At 53.8% G+C, this 20,957-nt stretch overlaps 1 protein-coding gene across 1 annotated transcript; it reads left to right on the top strand.

Annotated features, from left to right (window-relative positions):
* Positions 1–17,716: 17,716 nt before the first annotated feature.
* CGCS363_v007680 (uncharacterized protein) lies at positions 17,717–19,377 on the top strand (the record flags this gene model as incomplete). Its single annotated transcript, XM_036639529.1, has 5 exons — positions 17,717–17,722; positions 17,770–18,849; positions 19,040–19,189; positions 19,247–19,306; positions 19,360–19,377. The coding sequence occupies 5 exons, from the start codon at positions 17,717–17,719 to the stop codon at positions 19,375–19,377; spliced, it is 1,314 nt and encodes a 437-aa protein (XP_036494020.1).
* Positions 19,378–20,957: the final 1,580 nt, after the last annotated feature.

Here is a 20,957-nt window from a genome sequence, read left to right as displayed (position 1 = left end):
CTTATCTACACGTTTCCCTTTATCTAGGTACATACGAGATAAGGTATACGTACACCTTTATAGCATTCTCGGGATTAATATTTTCCTTCAGCCGCGAACCTTTAATCCTTCTCGTGACCCCTCATCCCGCATAAGAAAAGAGCTTAACCCTACTCCTTTTCTCTTAACCATCCCTTCACTCACTATAGTAACCTCCCCTCACCACATATATAGTGATACTACGGCTACTGGTATATTTATATTCGTAAGTCTCATTCTATTGCACGTGAACTCTCTTTACTTACGCTACTCTATACTTTATATTATCATACAACCACTCCGCCACTCATCAAGTGAATACGCAGAGCAGCGTTACTGCGATCACATCAACAAGCTAGATCACACGCTATCCGCAAGGAGGGCTATCACTTCTAACGGTCCACAGTAGCCTATCCCACATAAAAGTACTTGGCGATTCATGCTGAGGCGTGCCACTCAACCTTATAGCAATACCTCTATCTCTTTGGTTAAAGGCTTCCCTATCTTGAAACACTTAGCATCTAGACGGGTCTGTATCACATTCCCCTTTGTAAATCATTTATATTTCTCTAATATCCTAGTAGTTAACGCAGCACACCCAACTACTTGTCCCTGTAAGCCCTGCCCTTGCTGCGCATCAGCTGTCTAGCATACAGTCTGCCGTTTCACAGCATAAAGAGGTGTCTATATACACGCTTAGCCTAGGTAGCAATACTTTCTGGCTAGCTGCAAAATACCACCTCGCTATCAGGGCTCTTAGGACGAAGCCCTCGACTGGGTCATTATATAAGGCAGTTATTTCATGGTCTTCTAGTTCTAGTTACCCACCCAGTTATCAACGCACCCCTTCAAAGTCCCTACTAACAAAAGCGCTTCTAGCAATCAGCTAAAGCTCTCCTAGCACCTAAGGTAGTATACATCTCCTGAAAGTTCTTCCACACTAGAACACCCATCTGATACACATGTTCACGAACAACCGCAGCGCTGAGCAACCTTACATCCTGTAAGAGTCGCTATCACAATTACTTCGTCTCTCTCACCGATAAACGCTGGGACTCACCCCTCTCGCAATACCCCCTCTTCCCCCCTTCCTCCCTCAATCGAACAACGTTTTAGTATAGTTCTAACACTAGTAGCAGTTATAATGCCCGCGCAGCGTATCCCTTCCCATCCAGCGCTATTGCCTAATAGGCCACAAACGCCGCATACGCACGCCTCAGAAGAATCGCATAGCCCCACTCCTACTCATCGTCCGCATCACATGGATGTTATAATCTGCGAGTCCTATACTCCCTCTCGCAAGAGGTCCTCCTCCCAGGCTAGCCTTCAAGAAGAATCACCATTACTCCAGCGACTGCACAGCGCCGAGGCGCCCAGCGGCCTATACGCTGACGCCCTTCAGAGTGTTACGCCCGGTTTTAATGCTAGTGGTCGTTATTTCGTACGTACTCGCTCAGCAGAGCCCTACTTCCTACAGCTTGCGAAGGTCAGGCTATTAGATATGAGGTTCAGGTGGGCACTAGGCACCGGCAGCCGCGAGATCATTCCTAAGCAGGTTGACCACCTTAAAGAAAAGTTCACGCACGTCGGCGTGCAGCGCGACGATCCAGCCAATTTCATGAGGGCTATAGTGCATCCTCAGCATGTAGATGCTATGCTGAGACATCTTGGGGCTGGTGATAGTAACCACGCGCTCCCACATATTGCCCTCCCCTTCCTGGACTGGTCCGTCGTCAACCCGCAGCTGGTGGACGTGGTAGCTGGTCAGCATCGAGCTGCAGCCTTCAGGGCGTATCTAAACGATCAGAACACCATCACCGCTAATGACGACGATGAGTGGTGGGTCTGCGAGCTGTACAATACGGAAGCCCTGCCGGAACACGTCCTCGTTGAGCTTCGAAGCAATGGGGATCAGTGCGTCAACTCTGTCGAAAACCACCGGGACACCTGGCGGAACCTGCGAGACCTGTTATCAGCGGGTAAGGTAGCAGGCGAGACCCATTCCGATACAGCTGGGCAGACGTGGCAGCAACTAGCAGCAGCCTCATCCACAGCAAATCGCACGGCCGGTCTAGAGGCTCTCGTCTGCCGAACGCTTGGCTTTGCGGGAAAGAGGAAGAGCATCCCAACCCGGCGCCTCATCACATTGTGGAAAAATGAGACCTGGCGGCCTATCATAACCAGATGGTGTGATTGGAGAATCAGCGATGCAATCTTTAACATATCTAGGTGGGACTGGATAATGCGAAGCAGGATCCCAGATGTAAGTTACTATACCCTACTATCCACCCTACTATCTGTCCACCTTACCCTCTACGTGTTTATATGGTATGTTGCTCCATGCGACACATAGACCTAAAGTCTCTTCTCTCATAACCTTCTTATTCTTTCTTCTTTTTGTTTTGTTGTTTTTCTTTTATTCTCGAAAAACAGACCCAACTTCCAAGCTCATACTGGCATATTTCGCCTCTTACTCCTCCGGCCGCAATAGTTCAGAATAACGTGACTAACGTAAAAGGTGCTGTAGTTCTGGCTACAATGGGTTGACGAAGTCTTACACGTCCTGGACATCCTCAGTACTTGCTGCGGCGTCCCCGTTGATCCTTCGGCGGATGAATGGAACCGGATGAGGTCAGACATGCTCCTCAGTAGTCCCACCTCACCTCCCGATCAGATATCAGAAGCTGTCCATACCTCTTACCTCCCTGTTCCTAGGCCTAGTCAATCTCTAGCCCCCCTCACAGGCCACCTTATCGCCCAGGTTCCATTTAACAAGTCTTCTCAGCAAGTCTCAGACACCATCGCCTCCCTCTCACCCGCCCGCCTATTCAACATCACAGCACACCTCGCAATAGCCAGGTCTGATGCCGACGTGCTCGCTAGGGTGATGCACCACGTCAGCCTCTGGGTTAGTGGAAACAGCCTAGCCCCCGCCTATAGCAACACCACGAAACCACCGTATCGTTCCGCCCTCGTCGCGCCCTGTAAGCGCATCCTACTCAACAGTAGCAAGGACCCTTCTCGCTGCCCAGCAAGCGTGCTATCGTTATGTGAGGTGCTAGAGGCCGACCTCTCTCGCCTCACAGGCCAAGGATTCTCGTACATAAGCGACAACGCTATGCCCCGTAACGACGCATCCGCAAGTCTCCCCCTCAACCACTTTCGGGCGATCATTAGAGCCTATATAGCAGATCCCCTCTCCGGCCTCGCGGAGGTCATGTCGATAGAGGTACAGAATGACGTGTGGAGGGCTGTGCAGCCCATGCTTGAGCTTTGGCGAGACGATTCCGCCCTCCGCGTGTCGCTCCATGACACCCACAGCTTTGGGTCCGCCGCCTACAGCACCCGCTTCCAGACGCACAGTCCCTGGAGTGACGTGCTAGGCGTGGTGGCTCGCTGGTTCGGCCACGACGCCTTCGCGCCGCCCCCGGTCATTCCCCCTCTCAGCCATAACCTTCTGAACCCTCCAGCGCCAGCTAATACTCCCTGGATGGATACCATCCTCGCTGGCGAGCGTCGCAGCATCAGGCTCGCATACCAGGTGCCGTTCACAGTCACGCCGGAGTTGATTAAGAAAGGCTTTGAGCATTTGCAGAACCGCAACCTGCAGTCCACCTCCAAGCCTGCGCTTGCTGCTCACTACCTCTTCGCAAAGCAGCTGCTACACCGCTGTATCCTTAACCGAGAGCCTTTTGTCGACCTAATCCTTGTCATCGCGCTTGTTTTTGGCAGCTGTAGTGGTACTCCTTATGCCTCGCCCGGCACGGATGAGTTCGAGATCTCCGTCAAGGGACCTAGCCTTGGGTCTGTCCGCGCCGCGGCTTTTATCGTAAGGGCTCTCTGGTTCGCTAAAGACGACGAATTTCGAGAGGCCGAGGCTAACGGCGCCATCCTCCGCAGGCAGGAGCTGTTCCGTCAAGTTGGTGAGTAGATCTACGCTGCCCTGTATTATTAGGCCTCAACATAACTACCTTCACCCCCTAATCTCTTAAATCCCCTTATCATAAATCCACCTCTATATTTTCCTTTTTTTCCTTTTTTCCTTTGTATTCAATGTTTTCTCTCCTTTCTTTCCTTTCTTTCCTTTCTTTCCTTTCTTTCCTTTCTTTCCTTTCTTTCCTTTCTTTCCTTTCTTTCCTTTCTTTCCTTTCTTTCCTTTCTTTCCTTTCTTTCCTTTCTTTCCTTTCTTTCCTTTCTTTCCTTTCTTTCCTTTCTTTCCTTTCTTTCCTTTCTTTCCTTTCTTTCCTTTCTTTCCTTTCTTTCCTTTCTTTCCTTTTTCTTTTTTTTTTGTTTTATTTTTCCCTTTCCTTTTTTGACCTTTCACTTGCCCCGGCTACTACCCTACTTAGGTATCTAATACAGGCGTCCATATAAATACTTACCCTCCTTCTTCTAAATAGGTAATCCAGGTCTTAACCATTACACCCTAGTCCTCGTGGGCCTTTGCGACTTTGACCCAAAAAGGCCTGCGAGAGAAAGTATGTTCGACCGCCAAAAGATAAAGAGCCCGGCAAAGCTAGAGGCGTTGCGTAAACGACTTTTCGGCCTGTTTAACAGCCCTGAATTGTTCTTCCGCGAACTCTTCCACACCCATGACTATAGCCAGTGGCTGTTAAACTGCAGCCCAATCTTAACGACCATTACCTCGTTATAGCTTTAAACATAAGCTCTCGGATTAATTACTTGCCACCTTCTTCGTTTTTGTCTGTTTAGATATAGAGAAATATATAAGTGATATTAGCTTTGATCAGTAGTTATGCGATATATATATACACACATATATATAAGGTACCGTATATACATATATCTTAATACACACATATGCATATTCTTCCGCAGCGCCCATACCTTCATCACAACCACCCCTACCTCTCAGGATCGGCTATCTATCAAGCTTCCACAGTATCCGGCAGCATTCTACTTACCCATAATGCCATCCTGGTTAACCCTATGCTGTCATCCTCCTGCTGAAGTGGTAAACCCATCTGTAGAAGGTCTTCCTTCACAGACCGTCGCTCATCCCTAGATAGTCCTGTGGTTGCGCATTCTAGTGCCCACTTCGTCAAGATGTCATCATCAAACCATCTATCACCCGATAGCCTAGCTAGAATCTCTTCCCCAGCGCCCAGCTCACGCAACTGCGCCTCAATTACATCCCCTTCTGTTGTGGCGAACAAAGTAACCCAAGCCCAAACTAGTGGCGTTACCTCTGCTGATCTCTCATCATTGGAGGGTTGTCGGTTATTCTGGCGATATGTGGCCGTAGGATGTATAGTTGTGCAGCAGGCGTCACTATCCCCACCCTTCATACGAAAGCAATAAAAGCATGCCCCCTTTGCGACTGCGAGATTTGCGTTTTTGGTCTTCCCATGTTGACCTACGACGACGTACCAGAATACGTTACCTCGTAGCATATCAGTTTTGATGCGAGGGTGCGGTTTCTTCCAAGTAGTGCGCGACAATGGACAATCCTTCGACTGGTGGCCACCTTGCATACCTAAAACACCACAGATAACACACCTATAGAGGTACAGTTGGGTCATTTTTTCCTCAAACCCCCTCATCATGCGAATGATTTTGCTGGCAGAAGGCTTCGTGGCTTGTTGGGACGGCCGCTCCGAGGGCAGCATTTGGCTTTGTCGGTGTTCATGGTAGGCCGGAGTCTCGACGTTCTTGAAGCTTGCCTGCTGCACCTGTTGATCCCTCTGCTTAGCTGCCTCATCCTCTAAATAGCTTGCCTGGTGAGAGTGGCGTTTTTCCAACACCTTCTGCCGCTTTCGTACTGGCTGAACAGTGACGTGTTGTTCATAGTCTTCGTCGATGCTATGCTCCCTTGACGCTGTGTTACGTCTACCTACAGCAGCGACGCTTGAATCACCACGACGTACGTGACGAGGTTTCTTGGCTGGTTGTGGATTCTCCTCGCTGTCGCTTTCGCTAGATGTAGGTGTTCGCGTACGTTTTTCACCAGCCGTTGGTATAGTGCTTGTAGCACCGTAGTTGACGGGTCCCTCACGCGGGCTCCGGCTGGGGCTGCTGATGTTGCTTCGGCGGTCTTCTCCTGGCGGCTGTTGCCCACGCGGCGCGCGGGGATGACGTTTTCCGATGTCGACTGATCCATCCTCCGACCTCAGTGGTACTGTTGATGGAGTGGTGGATGTCGCTGAGCCCTGCTGGCTGGAACCTGCGCTGGTTGTAGTACTACTAGAGGGTAAGCTGTTGATGGGCATATCCGGGCTGGATTCCGCAAAGTCAAAGTCTGATGCGTTCGGACGTTGGGCGTGGAGACGCCACTCGCATAGGTCGCATAAAGCCTCACCCGCGTCCCGGATGCATTCCGTCCGCTGGTTCCCCCTGTCGAAGTAGCGGGCCAGGGCAACCCGGCGGCATGTCTTCGCCTCCACGAACTCGTTCCGCGCTCGCTCGCTGCCCTTTGCGAAATCCTTAGGGAGGGTGGCCTTAGAATACCAATCTTGCATCGCAGAGCCTCTGGCCTGAGGACATATATCGGGCATGCCTGGGGCCTTACGGCCGGGCGCGAGGTATATAGCTGTGCCTTTGCTCGCAATCCTATTCGCGCGGCCCAGCGTCTGAACAATGTCGCACATGCCAGCCCTCCCAGCCATGACTACCACATTCGCGTCTGTGTCCACGCCAGTACCCATGATACCCGTCGCAAACAGGACAACGCACTTTGTCGCGTCGCCTGCCAGCGGTTGATTGGGCCCGACAGGCGTCCATGCGTTAGGCGCAGACCTCCACGCCTCCAGCGCCGCACCTGCACGTTTCCGCGCCTCGGGCGGTTTGCTGTCATAGTTATGCTGGGCGCAGATCAGGGGCTGACCGAAGTGACCAGCAACCTCTTCAGCAACTCCTATGTTCACTGCTAAGATGACCAGCATCTTTCGGGGTCGCCTCAGGTGCTCCGTGTAGATGTCATGCGGCTGGCTGATGGCCTCCTCCAGGCGCGTGATAAGCTCCGCCGTGTCCTCAAAACGTCGAACGCAGTAAGTCAAGTCCAGCCGCTCCGTCGGGCGGCGGAAAACGATGTCTGGTACGCCCTCTATCTGTTTTCCGTCGTACGGCAGCAGCCTGTTACCTATCAAGAGGTCGTTCAATGCCTCCTCCGCCAGCTGATACTCCCCACACTTTGCGATCCTGAACGTGTCAACGACCACATGCTCTAGCGATGGGGGCAAGGTAGCTGTGAGCACGATCCACCGGGGAACATGCGCAAGGCGATGGAGTATGTCGTAGAATGCTAGCCGCCATTTGTTGAACATAGTGTCGAAAAGACAGTGGTATTCGTCGAACACCACCCTGTCAAGCTCCTTGTCCTTGATGAGATTTGCCACCACAGTGCCCATGGGCCCACTTGTTAACGCTTCCGGTACTGCGATGATAAGCCGTGTCTTACCGAAGTGCCTTGCGTTCCTATCTGGGGAGAGCTGGGCTGATGTCACGGCCACGATACCGGCCGCCTCCGCGCGCCTCGACATGTCCTCCATCATCGACACAAACGGCACGATGAGGAGCGTGACGCCTCCTTCGGACGACATTGCTGCTGCGAACGTGATCACCGTCTTCCCAGCACCTGTTGGGAGGACCACCACGGAAAGCGGGTTCCCGCTGTAGGCGAATCTCAGGGCCCCCTCCTGACCCGGCTTGAACTTGACGTCCGTTGATCTCTGGAGGGTTCTAAGCAGCAACAACCGGCTTTTTCTTATAGCATGGTCAACGCTTAGTAGACGTTGCATTTGTGTCGTCAACCTGGTGTTCTCCACCTTTGCGATCTCCTGTTGGCTTCGGGCCAGAGATGCCCCCCAATGTACCACCTGCGGAAGATTTCTGCGTACGATAAGAGAAAGGTCGTTAGCCACAGATCATGCAAATCCTCTAGGTATGTTGCCAGTCCACCAGCCTCCTGCCCGCACCAACCATCCCAGCCTAGGTAATACCTCTCCATATGGAAATAAGCAGATCATACAGGTCACTACTTACCGCGTTAGGACTGAAAGTGGCTTTGGTCTCCCGACCATCTCTGGTCCGCCGAACCACGCGTGAAGCACTCTGCTAGCGTCGCAGTGCTCCAGTCTTGTCTTGACATCTATTAGGCCGACGCCCCCACTAGAGTCCACTGCGTATTTCGCCATCGCTATGCTGTTGCTATGCCCAGCCATCTCATGGACGATAGACAGGAAGCTTTCGCCGTACCCTTCAGAGCCCAGCGTGTTGTTATTGGGTATTTCGAGCAGGGAGTTCAAATGCCGCCCCCACATCTCCGCTATGTGTCGGTAGTCCGCCAGCCCTATCTTAACGCCTATGCCCACAAAGAACCTTGAGAACTGGACGTAGAACATCTTTGGGACCCATGCGCCTGGCGAATGAGGAGACGAGCTCAGTGTGTATAAACTCTCCGTTTTGCTGTCGTCGTTATGGTTGACAGAGTTGTTGGTGCCCTTGTTCAACAGATCTAAGGCTTCCTGCCCGAACCTGCTCACGAATGTTGCGCACAAGTCATCGTATATCTCTCTCAGTTCGAGGCAGGCATCCTCCTCGTCATTTGCTACTGCCTCCTCCTTCAGGTTTAGGTTTCTGTTGTACTGCTTCTTGTTGTGCTGCCTAGTGTTATTGTTGTTGCTGTTGTAGTTAGGAAGCTTATTGTCGATTCTGTCTGTTGACTCCTCCTCTTCGTCGTCCTCGTCGTCATCCTCCTCTTCCTCCTCTACTAGGCTACTGCTGAAATCAACGACCTCAGGTGCCCCGGCCGTATCCTGGTTACTATGCATTAGCTCTTTCGCAGTATCGTCCAGCTTAAGGCGAGCCGCTAGGTCCTTGATAAGATGTACAAATCTTGCTGACCGCTGCTGCTCTGGTCCCCTCATGCAGAGGAACTCGCTGTGGTTAATGCCTTTACTGCCGAGCGCTCTTGCCCGGGATTCGTGGAGAGACTGCATAAAAGGGAGCACGTAGAACAGGTAGTAGGTCAGCACATAGCCCATGTGAGGAGGCAACAGGTGCCACGTAGACCTCTTAGGGCTGGGCCCATTGTCCGTTTTGTGGTAAGTTATGTTCACCACCCAGCTGGCGTAATTCTCGTCCCAGAACAGGTTCCGCTTGCTGTTAGCGATGGTATTCGTGTGCCGGATGGTCAGGAACTCCGTCCCACGACACTGTGTCCCAAGGAGGAGAAAGATTGCTACCAACATATCCCCGAGGAAAGCGTGCACTTCCTCAAAGTACTTGGTTACAGCGTCGTCTCTCAGCTGGAAATCCATCCCATGTTCGCCTTGCGTAACCCATGCTGAACTGTAGGGCTTGTGCAATAGCCGCCTGAAAAGCTTCGCACCCTCGCTGTTGTGGTCTGGGAATGTCTGCGTATATGCCGACATACCTACGTCCCTGTTCCCGAAGTCGTCCTTGATGTTTGGGAATGGGATATGCTTGTCAATGTGGTCCTGCAGTGAGGAGAAGATGCCCTGTCCCACTTGGTCGTCTCCCTCGCCACCGCCGCTAGCATGATTGTCGTTGCTACTTGCTAGTTCAGGGATCAGCAGCAACGACGTAAGCCTTTTGTGTAGGTCGACCACCATCTCGCAGAGACCCTGATGTAAGCCGATGATGTTCAACTACACACAGGCACGCGCGCAATCGCTCATGGTTAGCACTCATACACCTGACCAAGCACAGCCGGTCTCCTAGGTCGGCTTAGGGAGAAGGTACTTACCTCAATGTTCGCGCCGTGCGTCACAGTGTTGCCGCCGTTCTTGAGTAACGTGCTTGTCCTGCCGGGGGTCGTGTAGCATGCCTGCATAGCGATATTGCGGAGGTTGTAAAGACAGGCGAGCGCTCTCCGTTGCACATAAGAGGTTACATGATTTCGATATTCCGTACCCCGCATAACATACGAGGAGAGCTCCTCCCGAATGTAGGTCGGCCAGCAGTTGTCCAACATAGAGGTGAGACCTGCTACACGCCCACTGTGCTCCATCTCCCAACATCCCCAGTAGGTAAAGGTCGCTTTAGCGCATGCGATGAGGGCGGACATATCCTTGCTGGCGACTGTAGGGTGCCTGACGCCCTCTCTATCAGTGCAGAGGACCCCCGCCACGTGTACTAGCGGGCAGGCGAACTTTGTGGATGTGATGACACCCTCGCTCATCGCGAGACTTAGTGTCAACAAGCACAGGCACCATTTGTCCTTCGATGTTCTCCCGTCATGAATCACACCTTGAGGCCGCACAGCAGCAGCGTTGATCTGCGAGGGCTCTCCTCCATCGCTCTGGGCCAGTTGGATGATGTCTTCCAGGGCAGCTCCGACTGTCTTACGACTGAACTTGTGGGTACGGTGCCTTTCTCTAGGCGGCAGGTCCTGGATCTCGCTCTCCCACTCGATGGGCGGCAGGCCGGTCATCACACCGGTAGTCGATTCGCTCTTGTGGAGAGTATAGCGGCGAAGGAGGTATACGCATGCCCTCCCCCAGACGCGGAGGTAGGCAAGCAGCGTTTTGTCCCTGACTGCAAAGGCGGCCTTGCCGTGTGTGCCGCGGTTTGAATATTGGTTGCACACCGTCTCTATCTCGCGCCTGGTTTCCTGGTAGGAACCCCGTGTTAGCACTTACTTTCTAGCGTTCTCTCACTAACCCAAGCATTGAGACACTTAAACAAAAGCTTTCTAACCACCTTATCGACCACAGCGCTTACGCCACGCAAGGAAGATTAACACCACCTATGATTAAAGGCCTAACAAAACGCCAAAAGAGAGAAAAAAAGAAGAAAAAAGAAAAGAAAATGGCACTAGGTGGAGATGTTTAGTGCTTACTCACCTTGTGTTGAAGCGTTGCCAATGCCCACATCTTTCTACTGAACAAGGGGAACTTTTCAATCATCTTCTTCACCGCTAGCGTGTCATCTTCTAGTGCATCTGGGCTCATGAGGGGGCTTAGCTTTCTGAAATCGACACCATTAAGCAGCCCGGAGTTGAGATCCATGGCTTCCGCGTACTGGTAAGCGTCGTCAACGCCTGGTCCGCTCGCATGAAAGACCATTGTCGTCGGAGTCGGCGCCAGCGCAGTCGCCATCTTCGCTAAGGCTACCTCCATACCCCTGTCACCCTCTTCAACAGGCCTCTTATTAGCACCTAAGCAACATCATAAACATACTTCGTACTCAGGCCCTACTCACCCGCTAGTAGGGTGGGAGTGACGCTCATCGCCCGGATGTCTTCCCTAGAGCTCTGTGTATTCTTAGACGGGCGCTCAACGCGAACGAACACCCCCAGGCCCTTGCCACTACCTCCCTCCTTGCCCTCGGTGTCTGTCTTCTTCTGGCCGGTTCTAGTACTTGTGAGGAATTTCTGGAGATAGATCATCTTCAGGCTTGCCCCGCAGTTGCAACTGTCATCAGGACACTCAGGTCGTCCCTTGCAAGGTTGTTCGAAAGCATGCAGCTCGGCTTCACTACCACTAATAGACCCAAGCAATAGTTAGCGGAGCCTCTCCCATGAATTAACCTGGTATATAACAAAGTTGCTATGATCCTCAGCCTTCTGGCCCCTTCTTGATCTCACATACCTTTGGAATCCGTGTCTTTCCCTGAGGTGCTCCTTCGTCTTGGTGTTGCGGCGGTGCTCTTCTTTGCGGTTGGCTTCATCCTTTTGCTTGGGTTCATCTTTGAAGTACGTTTTCTTTGTGAACCGCTGGTCCGGCTCGCACAACATGCAGGCCCAATGGGCCGCGACAATCTCAGAGCCGTTGCCTTTCTTCCCAACGTTAAGGTCCAGCCTCGGCGCCCCAACACTAGTCGACAGCGGCGGAAGATGCTTCGAGAACCTCCCCTCCAAGCTAACTCCAGCAAGCTGCTTCAGATACCAGGCGAGAGGCTTCTCAGCGACCCTATGCTTCCCTATCTTGAAATGGTTCTCTTTTATCGTAAGGTGTCTGTATACCTAGTCCGCGTGTTGTTAGCTCCGGCTTGTAATCGAAATTTGTATGTAATCATCTGCATGTAAATAGCCTGCAGCCCTAATGAGCCTAATGGCGAGCTATTGCTTATTACATCTAAGACGCTTTATGTCTCAAACGCATCTAGAAATCGCAACAGCGAATGCTTGCTTTTCCACAAGCTAGATTGAAGTAATAACAACAATAGCAACAACTATAACAACAACAACAGCAACAAAGACACTCATATAGGATATAAAACCTAATACTCCACATTCACTAGAAGCCTCCACAGCACCTTATTACTCCCTACGCCCCTATAGAAGCGGGGGCTTAAAGGGCTAGACTAGTACCTTATGTATAGATTCCATATATAAACCTGATATAGGAGAAATAGGCAATAGAAAATAATCAAACGAGATATAACCAGCTTAACGAAACATAAGAGAGCGTGTTTATATAACTTACCTCAAGAGTCTCAGGAGCGCTGCTAGTCTTATAGTCAGATTTATCTGCAGCTATCATGCCAGTACAGCAGCTAACGCAGTAGAACTGCTGGACCTCCGGCCAGTAACGTATGTTCTTATCAATGTCGCGTCGGATATCGGCAGGTACCTTGTCGTCGGGCTCTGGATCAATGTCCATACCTCGGCCGTCGGAGTCTAACTCCGAGGCTGGCTCAGTAGCTATACCCTGAGGATGGTGAGGGATGTCCGGGGGCATCCGGTCGGGGATAGTTGATGGAGTTGACGTCTGCGTATCCATGATCGCCGAGTGGGGCAGGAGGTAGGCGTTAGGGAGTATAGGCTCTTAGTAGCTGCTACAGCTGGGTCCTGTCTAATAAGGTGACTTGGTTAGCAAGCACTAGCACCTCTTTCTCCCTATCCAGATACATATATAGTATCTGATCAACGCGTCTTGTTAAGTTCCCATCCTGATCAGGGTCATACTAAGAGGGCCTGCACATGATACTAGGTAGACGAGTAGTAGGCAGTAGTGTATGGTCTGGGAGGCTGACATGCCACTGCTCAAAACAAGCATGATCGATATATCGGAATCCATACCTCATTCAAATAAAAAGGAAGATATTTAAAAGCTTACTGCGTGAGATGATGAGAAAGTGCGAAAGCTTTCGGACTTTGATAAGAGAGTGAGAAGGAGGAAGAGAGTAGCTGAATAGTAGTGTCTAAAGTTGTTTTTCGTTTTCGAAGCTTGAGGAAAGTGTTATCTGCAGTAGACCTTTTCCTATGTAGGTGAGCTTGATGCGAAGACGATGTCAAGATTCGGTTCCTGGCTAGGACGCAGGCCCTTTAAATAGTCGTTCAGGGATCGCCTGGACCCAGGGCATCTCAATCATCCGAAGCAGACAGGTCAAGCGGTATACACAATCCAACGCATGACAAAGCGCGTCTGCGTTGCGTCCTCTGTCGCCCTGACTCCTAAAAATCGGTTCAGGAACCAGAACGCAACACGCACGGGGCAGCCACGTACTCGTACCTCAAGACATGAGGATCGCAACCGAAAACCGAAAATAAGAACGCCTGCATAAGGCCTAGCTGATCACATCACTTGAAGGACCCCTTTGCCGCCGAGTTTCCCCATCCCAGGGTTCCCTCATCATACCCCCTCATCATACCAAAGGGTTAGAATATAAGCCTTGCAGCCATCCATCCCTATAAGCCAGCAAGGTTAGGACACCCTGCCCAACAGAGCATGTAATTGGGCAGCTAGCCAAAAATAAGATTCACCACAACCTGGAAGCATGTGTAACTACAGTCTGGGAAGGATGATGGTGGTAGACAGGGACGTAGAGACTACATGACCTATATGGTCTCGGCCTAATGAAGAATGGGTTTTTTACAACGCCGGGTTCTCATTCCTATAAAAAAGAAAAGAAGAAAAAAAAAAGAAGAAGAAGAAGAAAGAAAGAAAAAATACAAGAAAAAAGAAAAAAAAATACAAGAAAAAAAAAAAAAAATACAAGAAAATAAATATAGCATGATATCCTATCCTCATCCGTAAATTTGATCCACCCTCTCTACCTATCTCCTCTATATCGCCTCTAGTCAGTCGAGGTACCAGAGACATAATATCAGGGTTGGTCTCCGTTGATAATACGAGATAAAGGTAAAAGCCTGCACTGAATCACCCTTATAGGCCACCCTTTCCGGTAGCCCCCTCTTAGAGGCTCCTGCATACCTGCGCACCTTCCTCTTCTTCACTGAAAGCCATTTTAGTATACCCACAATAGCAGCCCTCCCTCCTCACGGCTAATATACTTCGTTCTACCTACGTCACCACGAGGGCCTTATACGTTGCTTTCTTAGAAGCTTCGCCTCTTTCCTACTCGGCAGGGTAACTATCCTAACTGTATGAAGAGGTGGACGCGTGAAGGCCTCTCTATTCACCTCCCCTCCCGGACCAGAAACGAGGGCGAAGAAGGGAAATAACCGCGCCCCGTATCACGCGTCAAAAGCAGAACTTTCCAAGGGAATATATTGATACTATTAAACACCATATGTAACGCCTCTACTGTTCATCCCACTCTCGTAACTCCACTAGGTAGGAATGTGGCTATATATCCAGCGCCGAAAGTAGCCGCATTCTCCGCATTGTTCCACTATGTGGAAACGGAAGACAGAACAAGAGAAGTTAAAGGGAAAAGGAAAAGAAAGAGAAGTAAAAAAAGAACAGGGTGGCCGTGAGGTGGATAGGAACAGTGCCCCCAGGTACGGCGCCCTTAGCCGTTACTTTCATCACCCACATAGCTTATATGTAACCGGTCAAACTGAATCAACCTACCTGTCTTATACACCCCTCTTCCCCCGCGACCCATATACCCCCCTACTGCTTGCACGGTTGCCCCACATTCAACCCCCCAAGGTGTTCCTCCATTATGGAACTCACCTTGCGCCACCCCTGAAAACATACGTAGGAATGAATAGGTATAAGCCGTCGAAAGCTGAACCCCGTTTAATGCATTATACCCCTCGATCCTCCGGGCCCCCACACACGCTAAGCATGCTACTATCAGAGCCTACAGTACCTCTTCCTAATATTCCTCTCCCCTAAAGGACCAAAGAGCCTGTGGTTATATCTCCCTTGTCAGAGGGCAGCCAGTACTATGTATAGGTCGCCCTAGAATACCTGATCCCCGCACCACTCTGCTTGACCCTGTGTGTCGAAGGGCATGCGGTTATGCACACATGTATATAACTGGATACCTGGACGCCCCATTAAGCCTATCTCGGGGCTTCGGCATTACGAATATCCAGCTGTAGTTCACGCGTCCTGATTCGTTCTAGAAGTGGTGTCTTTGACAGCAAGCCTATCATATCTAAGCAGATTAGTACATAAAACCCTGCTACTAAACTTGGGTATTCTTAACTACCTACCCCTGCTCTATATACACTTTCTACACCATGTTGTTTGTGCGATAGCAGGCCTGTATCACCCGCCACATCCCACTCCCAACACCGGTTTATCCTTCTTAACTTCCCAACCGCATGGTTTTCCATTAGAATCACTTCTAGCCCCCTTCACCAGTAACAATTTTTACACTGGCTGGCGGCTAACCACCAGACCCCTCTACCCGCCTAGCTACGCGTCGCACCATCGCCCGTGGCCCTCACGCCGTCCATAGCTGGCTGCAGCATCACCATCAATCACCATCAAGTGTCCGCCACCTACCCATATACTTCCCTCACCTGATTCAACATACCTTACCTAGGTCCACCTCGCCATACAGGTATCTCCTAAACGGGTATCATTCTAGGCTCCTACCTATACATCCGCCACCATTAGGTCCCCCCCACCACTCGTGGCCTGCTACCCACCCCTCCCACCTCTCACCTCCACCTCCCACCTCCTACTACCTCCTACCTCCTACCTCCTACCTCCTACCTCCTACTACCTCCTACTACCTCTCTGTTGTGAGACCAACAGAAGAACCATGTCTCCCGCGTCGCACCCTGTTAATGTACATCATCCAAGGCAGGCCCTGCGCAGGTCCACTGCCCAAGCCGCGCATGACGCACCCCTCCCAGATGACGGAGGAGACAGCCATAAGCTCCTGAGCGGGCAAGACCCACAGCCAGCCCGGCTCTTCAGCTCAACACTCTCCTCCCTGCCCGATTCTATCATCACATCGAAGCACAGGACGCCGGACATAGCCCCGTCAGCAGCCAAGGGAAGGCCGCAGGAGAGGTCACAAACCCCACCGCCCTCTGCCAGGTCCTCCCCCATAACCGTCTTCATCCCAGCCAGCGATGTGACGATGAACCTTCGCTGGCGCGTGTTCAAGTCCATGCAGGCGGGAAACTACGATCGAATCCTCCGCCTCCCTGTATCGACAGGTATGGGATTCGCCAAGCTTCACCTCCAGACCGAAGAAGGTAGCGGGCTGGTCGAGCTGCTGCTCGACGTCGCCGACCCCCCAGTGTGTGTCCAGATGTGTACCTTCCACACGTCGAAGACCCTCGGCGTGTCCATCCTCAACATGCCGAAGCCCAACACCCAGACGCAGGAGGCCGTCGTCGTCAAGGCGAGCCCACGTCGCCGCGCCCCACGCGTGCCAGTGGGAGCCTCACGCCAAATAAGGGCACCGCCCATACAGGCCGACATGGCTGATCCCTTCTCCCACCAGCCCTCACCCGACACCATCACATCATACTCCGCTGGCATATACGGAGAGGCGGGGGTCACAGGCGACAGCTGGCTGACCAACCAGCCCTCATCGCCAATTCCAAAGATGGGGTAGCCACACTCGTCAACTCCCCGGCGCCGTTTAGCTGTCCCGGAATGTACCTGCAGCGCTCATCCTCCACACCATTGATATTGTTTTCCGCGGAGGGCCTAAGGTCTGGCTCGTCGTCAAAACCCACGTCCAGCCGAAGGCTTGAGGACTGCGTAAGGGCTATCCTCTCCCGGCCGTCACAGGGACAGGGGAAAGGACAGGGCGAGCAGCAACAACAACAGCGACCTGCGCGTGGAAACCCTCCCGCCACACCTTGCTCGCAGTTCTTCCTCCACGACAGGATCTTCATCACAAAAGCCGTGCTCGACCGGTGGGAGGTGACGTATTGTATTTTCCGCTGCGTCGAGGGAGATGTCGCCGTTGTGCCCCCAGGCACCTACTTCTAAGTTTTTAACGCCGGACCCTGCCTGTCCCAGCTTGTCACCATTCCAGCCCCTATGTCAGACGCGGGCAGCCCGTATACAGGCGACCTCCGTCCCTGTGGTGATACCTGCGAGACCCTCCAACCGCCCGGGAGCGCGTGGCCCGACGATTCGGCCACCAGCACCGCTGGTGACAAGCTGCCTCCTCAGACTGCGACCCGGCCGCGGGTCCCGGGCGGAAGAAGCTACCCGAGAGTCAGCCCCTGGACCACCGGGACGTCGTGGGCGGCTCGGGACCGAGCGCGGGGGGACCGGCAGATATCCCTGTCGTAAGGCGTGGCCTCCGGAGAGCCGTGCCGCATTCCCCGCCGTCTTCGGGTGACGACGCCGCGGATAGTCCCACACTCGGCGGGCGACCGGCCCACCATCATCCTCACCATCAGTATTATCATCGCACCCCCTCGCCCGGCACCATCACCGTGGTATAGCCACAAGCGACAGGGCATCTTACGCTCCCACGTGAAGGACATCCAAGTGGGAGGACGTCAGCAGGCAAACGAGCCCGGGCCACCGATCCTCCTACCAAACGACGACAACACACCAGCCAGCAGGCAGCCAAGCCCGCGCCGCGGCCCAACATGCCAGTAAGCGGAGGTGCCCGACACATAACCCGATCCTAGTCTCACCGCAGACGACCACACGCCCGGGAGACCAGCCGGCCGCAACACGAGATAGGCCCCACGATGGGCAGAGCAAGAACCACGCTAGGGATGTCGTTAGTAGCGACGAGATAGATGACACGGATCATACAGACTATGGAGATGGTGGTGAGGATGTGGAGGACCTCGACTGCGACGTCTCCCGCCACGACACGCCAGATAACGTCGCAGAGATGTCCGAGGATTGCTCGGGGAACCGGGACGACGCCGACAACAAGAAACCCCCCTCCGGCGAGGCCAGGCCGCATACGTCCGAGCCGGCCTCGTCCGTGGACAAGGTCGAGGCCATTATAAGGTCCCTCGTCACCCGCGGCGTCGAACAGTGCGTGGCCCTCTTGCAGGCCTGGCGGGCCGCCGCGACGAGCTCGACGCTCCACCTCCCGCGATGCGAGAGCCGTGCCGTTCTCTACCGCAACACCCAGCAGGCCAAGTGCCACGAAGCCCTCGCCAGGTACCAAACGAGGCTCGCCTATATCCAGCTGAGCAGGCGACTCAAGAAGCCGGGACCCGACAGCGCCGCCGTGTACCGGAGCCGCAGCGACATCCACAGCCTCACCTGCGAGGTGCTCGGCGTCGACCCCTCCTCCGCCGATACCAAGTCGAGGGCGTTCTATCTACAAAGGGCCGACATCAGCCGTTGCCTCTACACTGGCCGCATCTTAGATATTGTCTCCGGCGATGGTCTTGACTTCCTCCCCGTCCTCCCCGCCGGCAAGCTCGGCCTCACCCTGTCAGACTCGCAGGACCTGGCTCGCCGGCTTGTCAGCCTCGCGTCCGGGGAGGCTGAGGACGACGAAGGTAACACCATTAAGCAGCTGGCCGCCTTCGGCCGGTTGTTCGCGAGAGTCGTCCAAGGCGAACAGGCGGATCCCCTGTTCGGGCTCGACGTCGAGCCCGTCGCCCGCCTGGCGTCGGCAGCGGAGACGCCCCGGCCGCCGAGACCTACGTCTGGCCCTGAGCGTATCGCCGCGCACACATGGGGACTGGGAGATAAGCTTCGGGCGTCCATCGGCAGGCTGACCGGCGCCGGGCAGGACGTCTCCCTCCTGCGCGTGGGCGGATGCGCCGTCTGCACCCATCGCCACGGCCCTAACCCACTACAGTGGCGCGAATGTGCCTTCTAACAGCATATAGACCTCCCCCACCCCTTTGTCCGTATCACCTACACGGGGACTCCGGCGTCGATGGTGCCGAGGCTGCAGGCCGTCCGTCACCCCGACGTTCCCGTGCTAGGACCTTTAGGAAGCACCTCCTCACACCACCAATCCTGACCAGGTCAGCATCACAGCGGGAGATATTGTGAGCGTCGTCCCTGGCGAGCTTATCCTAGATAGCTCCTCTGCTGCCTCCGAGCTCACGCCCGCTAGTCGCTGGCGTGATATTAGGGATGAGGTACGGGTAGCACCCGGCGTGGCCCTTCGCATCGACAGGGCTAACCCTTTCCTTCAGATGCTACTGGCGCCGCCTACCGGTTCCCAGTCCTCTGAGCTAGAAGCCAAGGTCTTAGCTGTTAGTGCCATAAGCGTACTGGTTCTAGTTGCGGTGTCTGATGTTAAGAATAGCGATACCCTCTGTCTTAGATGAAGGATTAACAGAAACGGCTGTAAATATAACTTAGCCTTACCTAAATAAATGTTATTAGTTACCCTTGCCTGCCTCCCCCCCCCCCCCCCCCCCCCCCCCCCCCCCCCCCCCCCCCCCCCCCCCCCCCCCCCCCCCCACCCCCTCTACACACACACACACACAAACACACACACAACACACACACACACGCACACACCCCTTCATTTCCTCTTCTGCATCAGTATAGAAACCACCGGCCTCACCGACGCAGGCATCGTTTCCTGCATTCGCTGGTGAATAGCTATTGCATCCGGCATAGAAACGCTAGTAACGGCATCAAGCATTCTAACGTACGCCTGACAGACTGTTACCATGCTCTTATAGAAGAGCGAACCACCTGCAGTATAGTCATTCCAGCCGTTCATGTCCGCGAGGTCTTCTGCAACGGCCAGTAGTTCCATCACCTCCTCGCGTGCTCTAGGATCCAAGGGCGTGCCTGGCGGCCCTCGGACCTGAGGCCATCCCGAAGTAATGTCGGCTGTAGCTAAAGCGGCCATCCTCGTAAAGATACAGGCCATGGGCAGCGGTTCGTCGGCGGCGACGGTCCTCATCGCGCCTGGGCCCCCTTGTCCAATAACCAGCGGACGCGATTTTTAATATGGGCAGCCGGCATTGGGCTGACGTCGCCAATGACGAAGCAGAGAGCCATGGTGCCGCAAGACACGAACGCGCGATCTAGAAAAGGTTTCTGCGCGTCCCTCCCGAGCAGACCGAGTTCCTGGTCGAAGGTGTGGAACTGACGTCGGGCCCGGACGGGCGTAAGGCCTCTAAGTCGTCTTCCCGCACATCTGTGTTCTGTAGCGCGTAGAAGTATGTTGTCCACAGCTCAGAGTCAACATCGCCATGTCCTAGGCTTACTCTGAACATATAGCGGGTGCTGCGGATCCACGATCGCAGAAGCAGTCTCACCGCCGCAAGCAGCTTCGATCGCATATTCGTCGGCATATACCCTTTCTTCAGTAAAGAGAAAGCCGTCTTTAATACCGGGGCACTCCCTCTCCCGGTCCGTCCCGTCGCCCGCGCGGCCCGCGCTCCATCATGCCACGCGAGGCCGGCGCTATGAAGCAGGGAGTAAGCGGCATCCTCTTCGCCGTGAAGCAGCGCCCAATCCAGTGGGGTCCGGCACTCCGCGAGGGGGCCGGACATCGCCGAAAGGTCACGCGACTGACCTCCTCTGGGGTCCGCCCCAAGCCGCAGCAGGACGGCACGGCCGGGAACCGACCTCATCTAACGCAGCGTAGCATAGTGGCGTACGATGCCAGCTATCCATCTCATTCACCGACAGCCCGACGTCCCGCACGAGATGCTCCATCATATCCACAGACCACGCTCGGCCGCTGTGTGCAGGGCCGTTGCCCCGTAACAGATCTCAACACAAGCACCGCCCGGGGCTCGCCGCGCTGCCATGTCTACCAGCACCTCCGCAGCAGTTGCCGCCGGGGGCTCCTGGGTGCCTCGCCCATCTTTGCTCTCGTCGTGGGTCCTCCGGGACGACGTTACGCGGGTTAGCCCCGCTGACAGGAGGAGCTCGCGACCG

This window comes from Colletotrichum siamense, assembly GCF_013390195.1.
Source record: "Colletotrichum siamense strain Cg363 chromosome Unknown KSG_Cg363_contig05, whole genome shotgun sequence".
NCBI lineage: Eukaryota > Fungi > Ascomycota > Sordariomycetes > Glomerellales > Glomerellaceae > Colletotrichum > Colletotrichum siamense.
The sequence above is the reverse complement of the archived record's forward strand: the minus strand, read 5'-3'. Positions and strand labels throughout refer to the sequence as shown.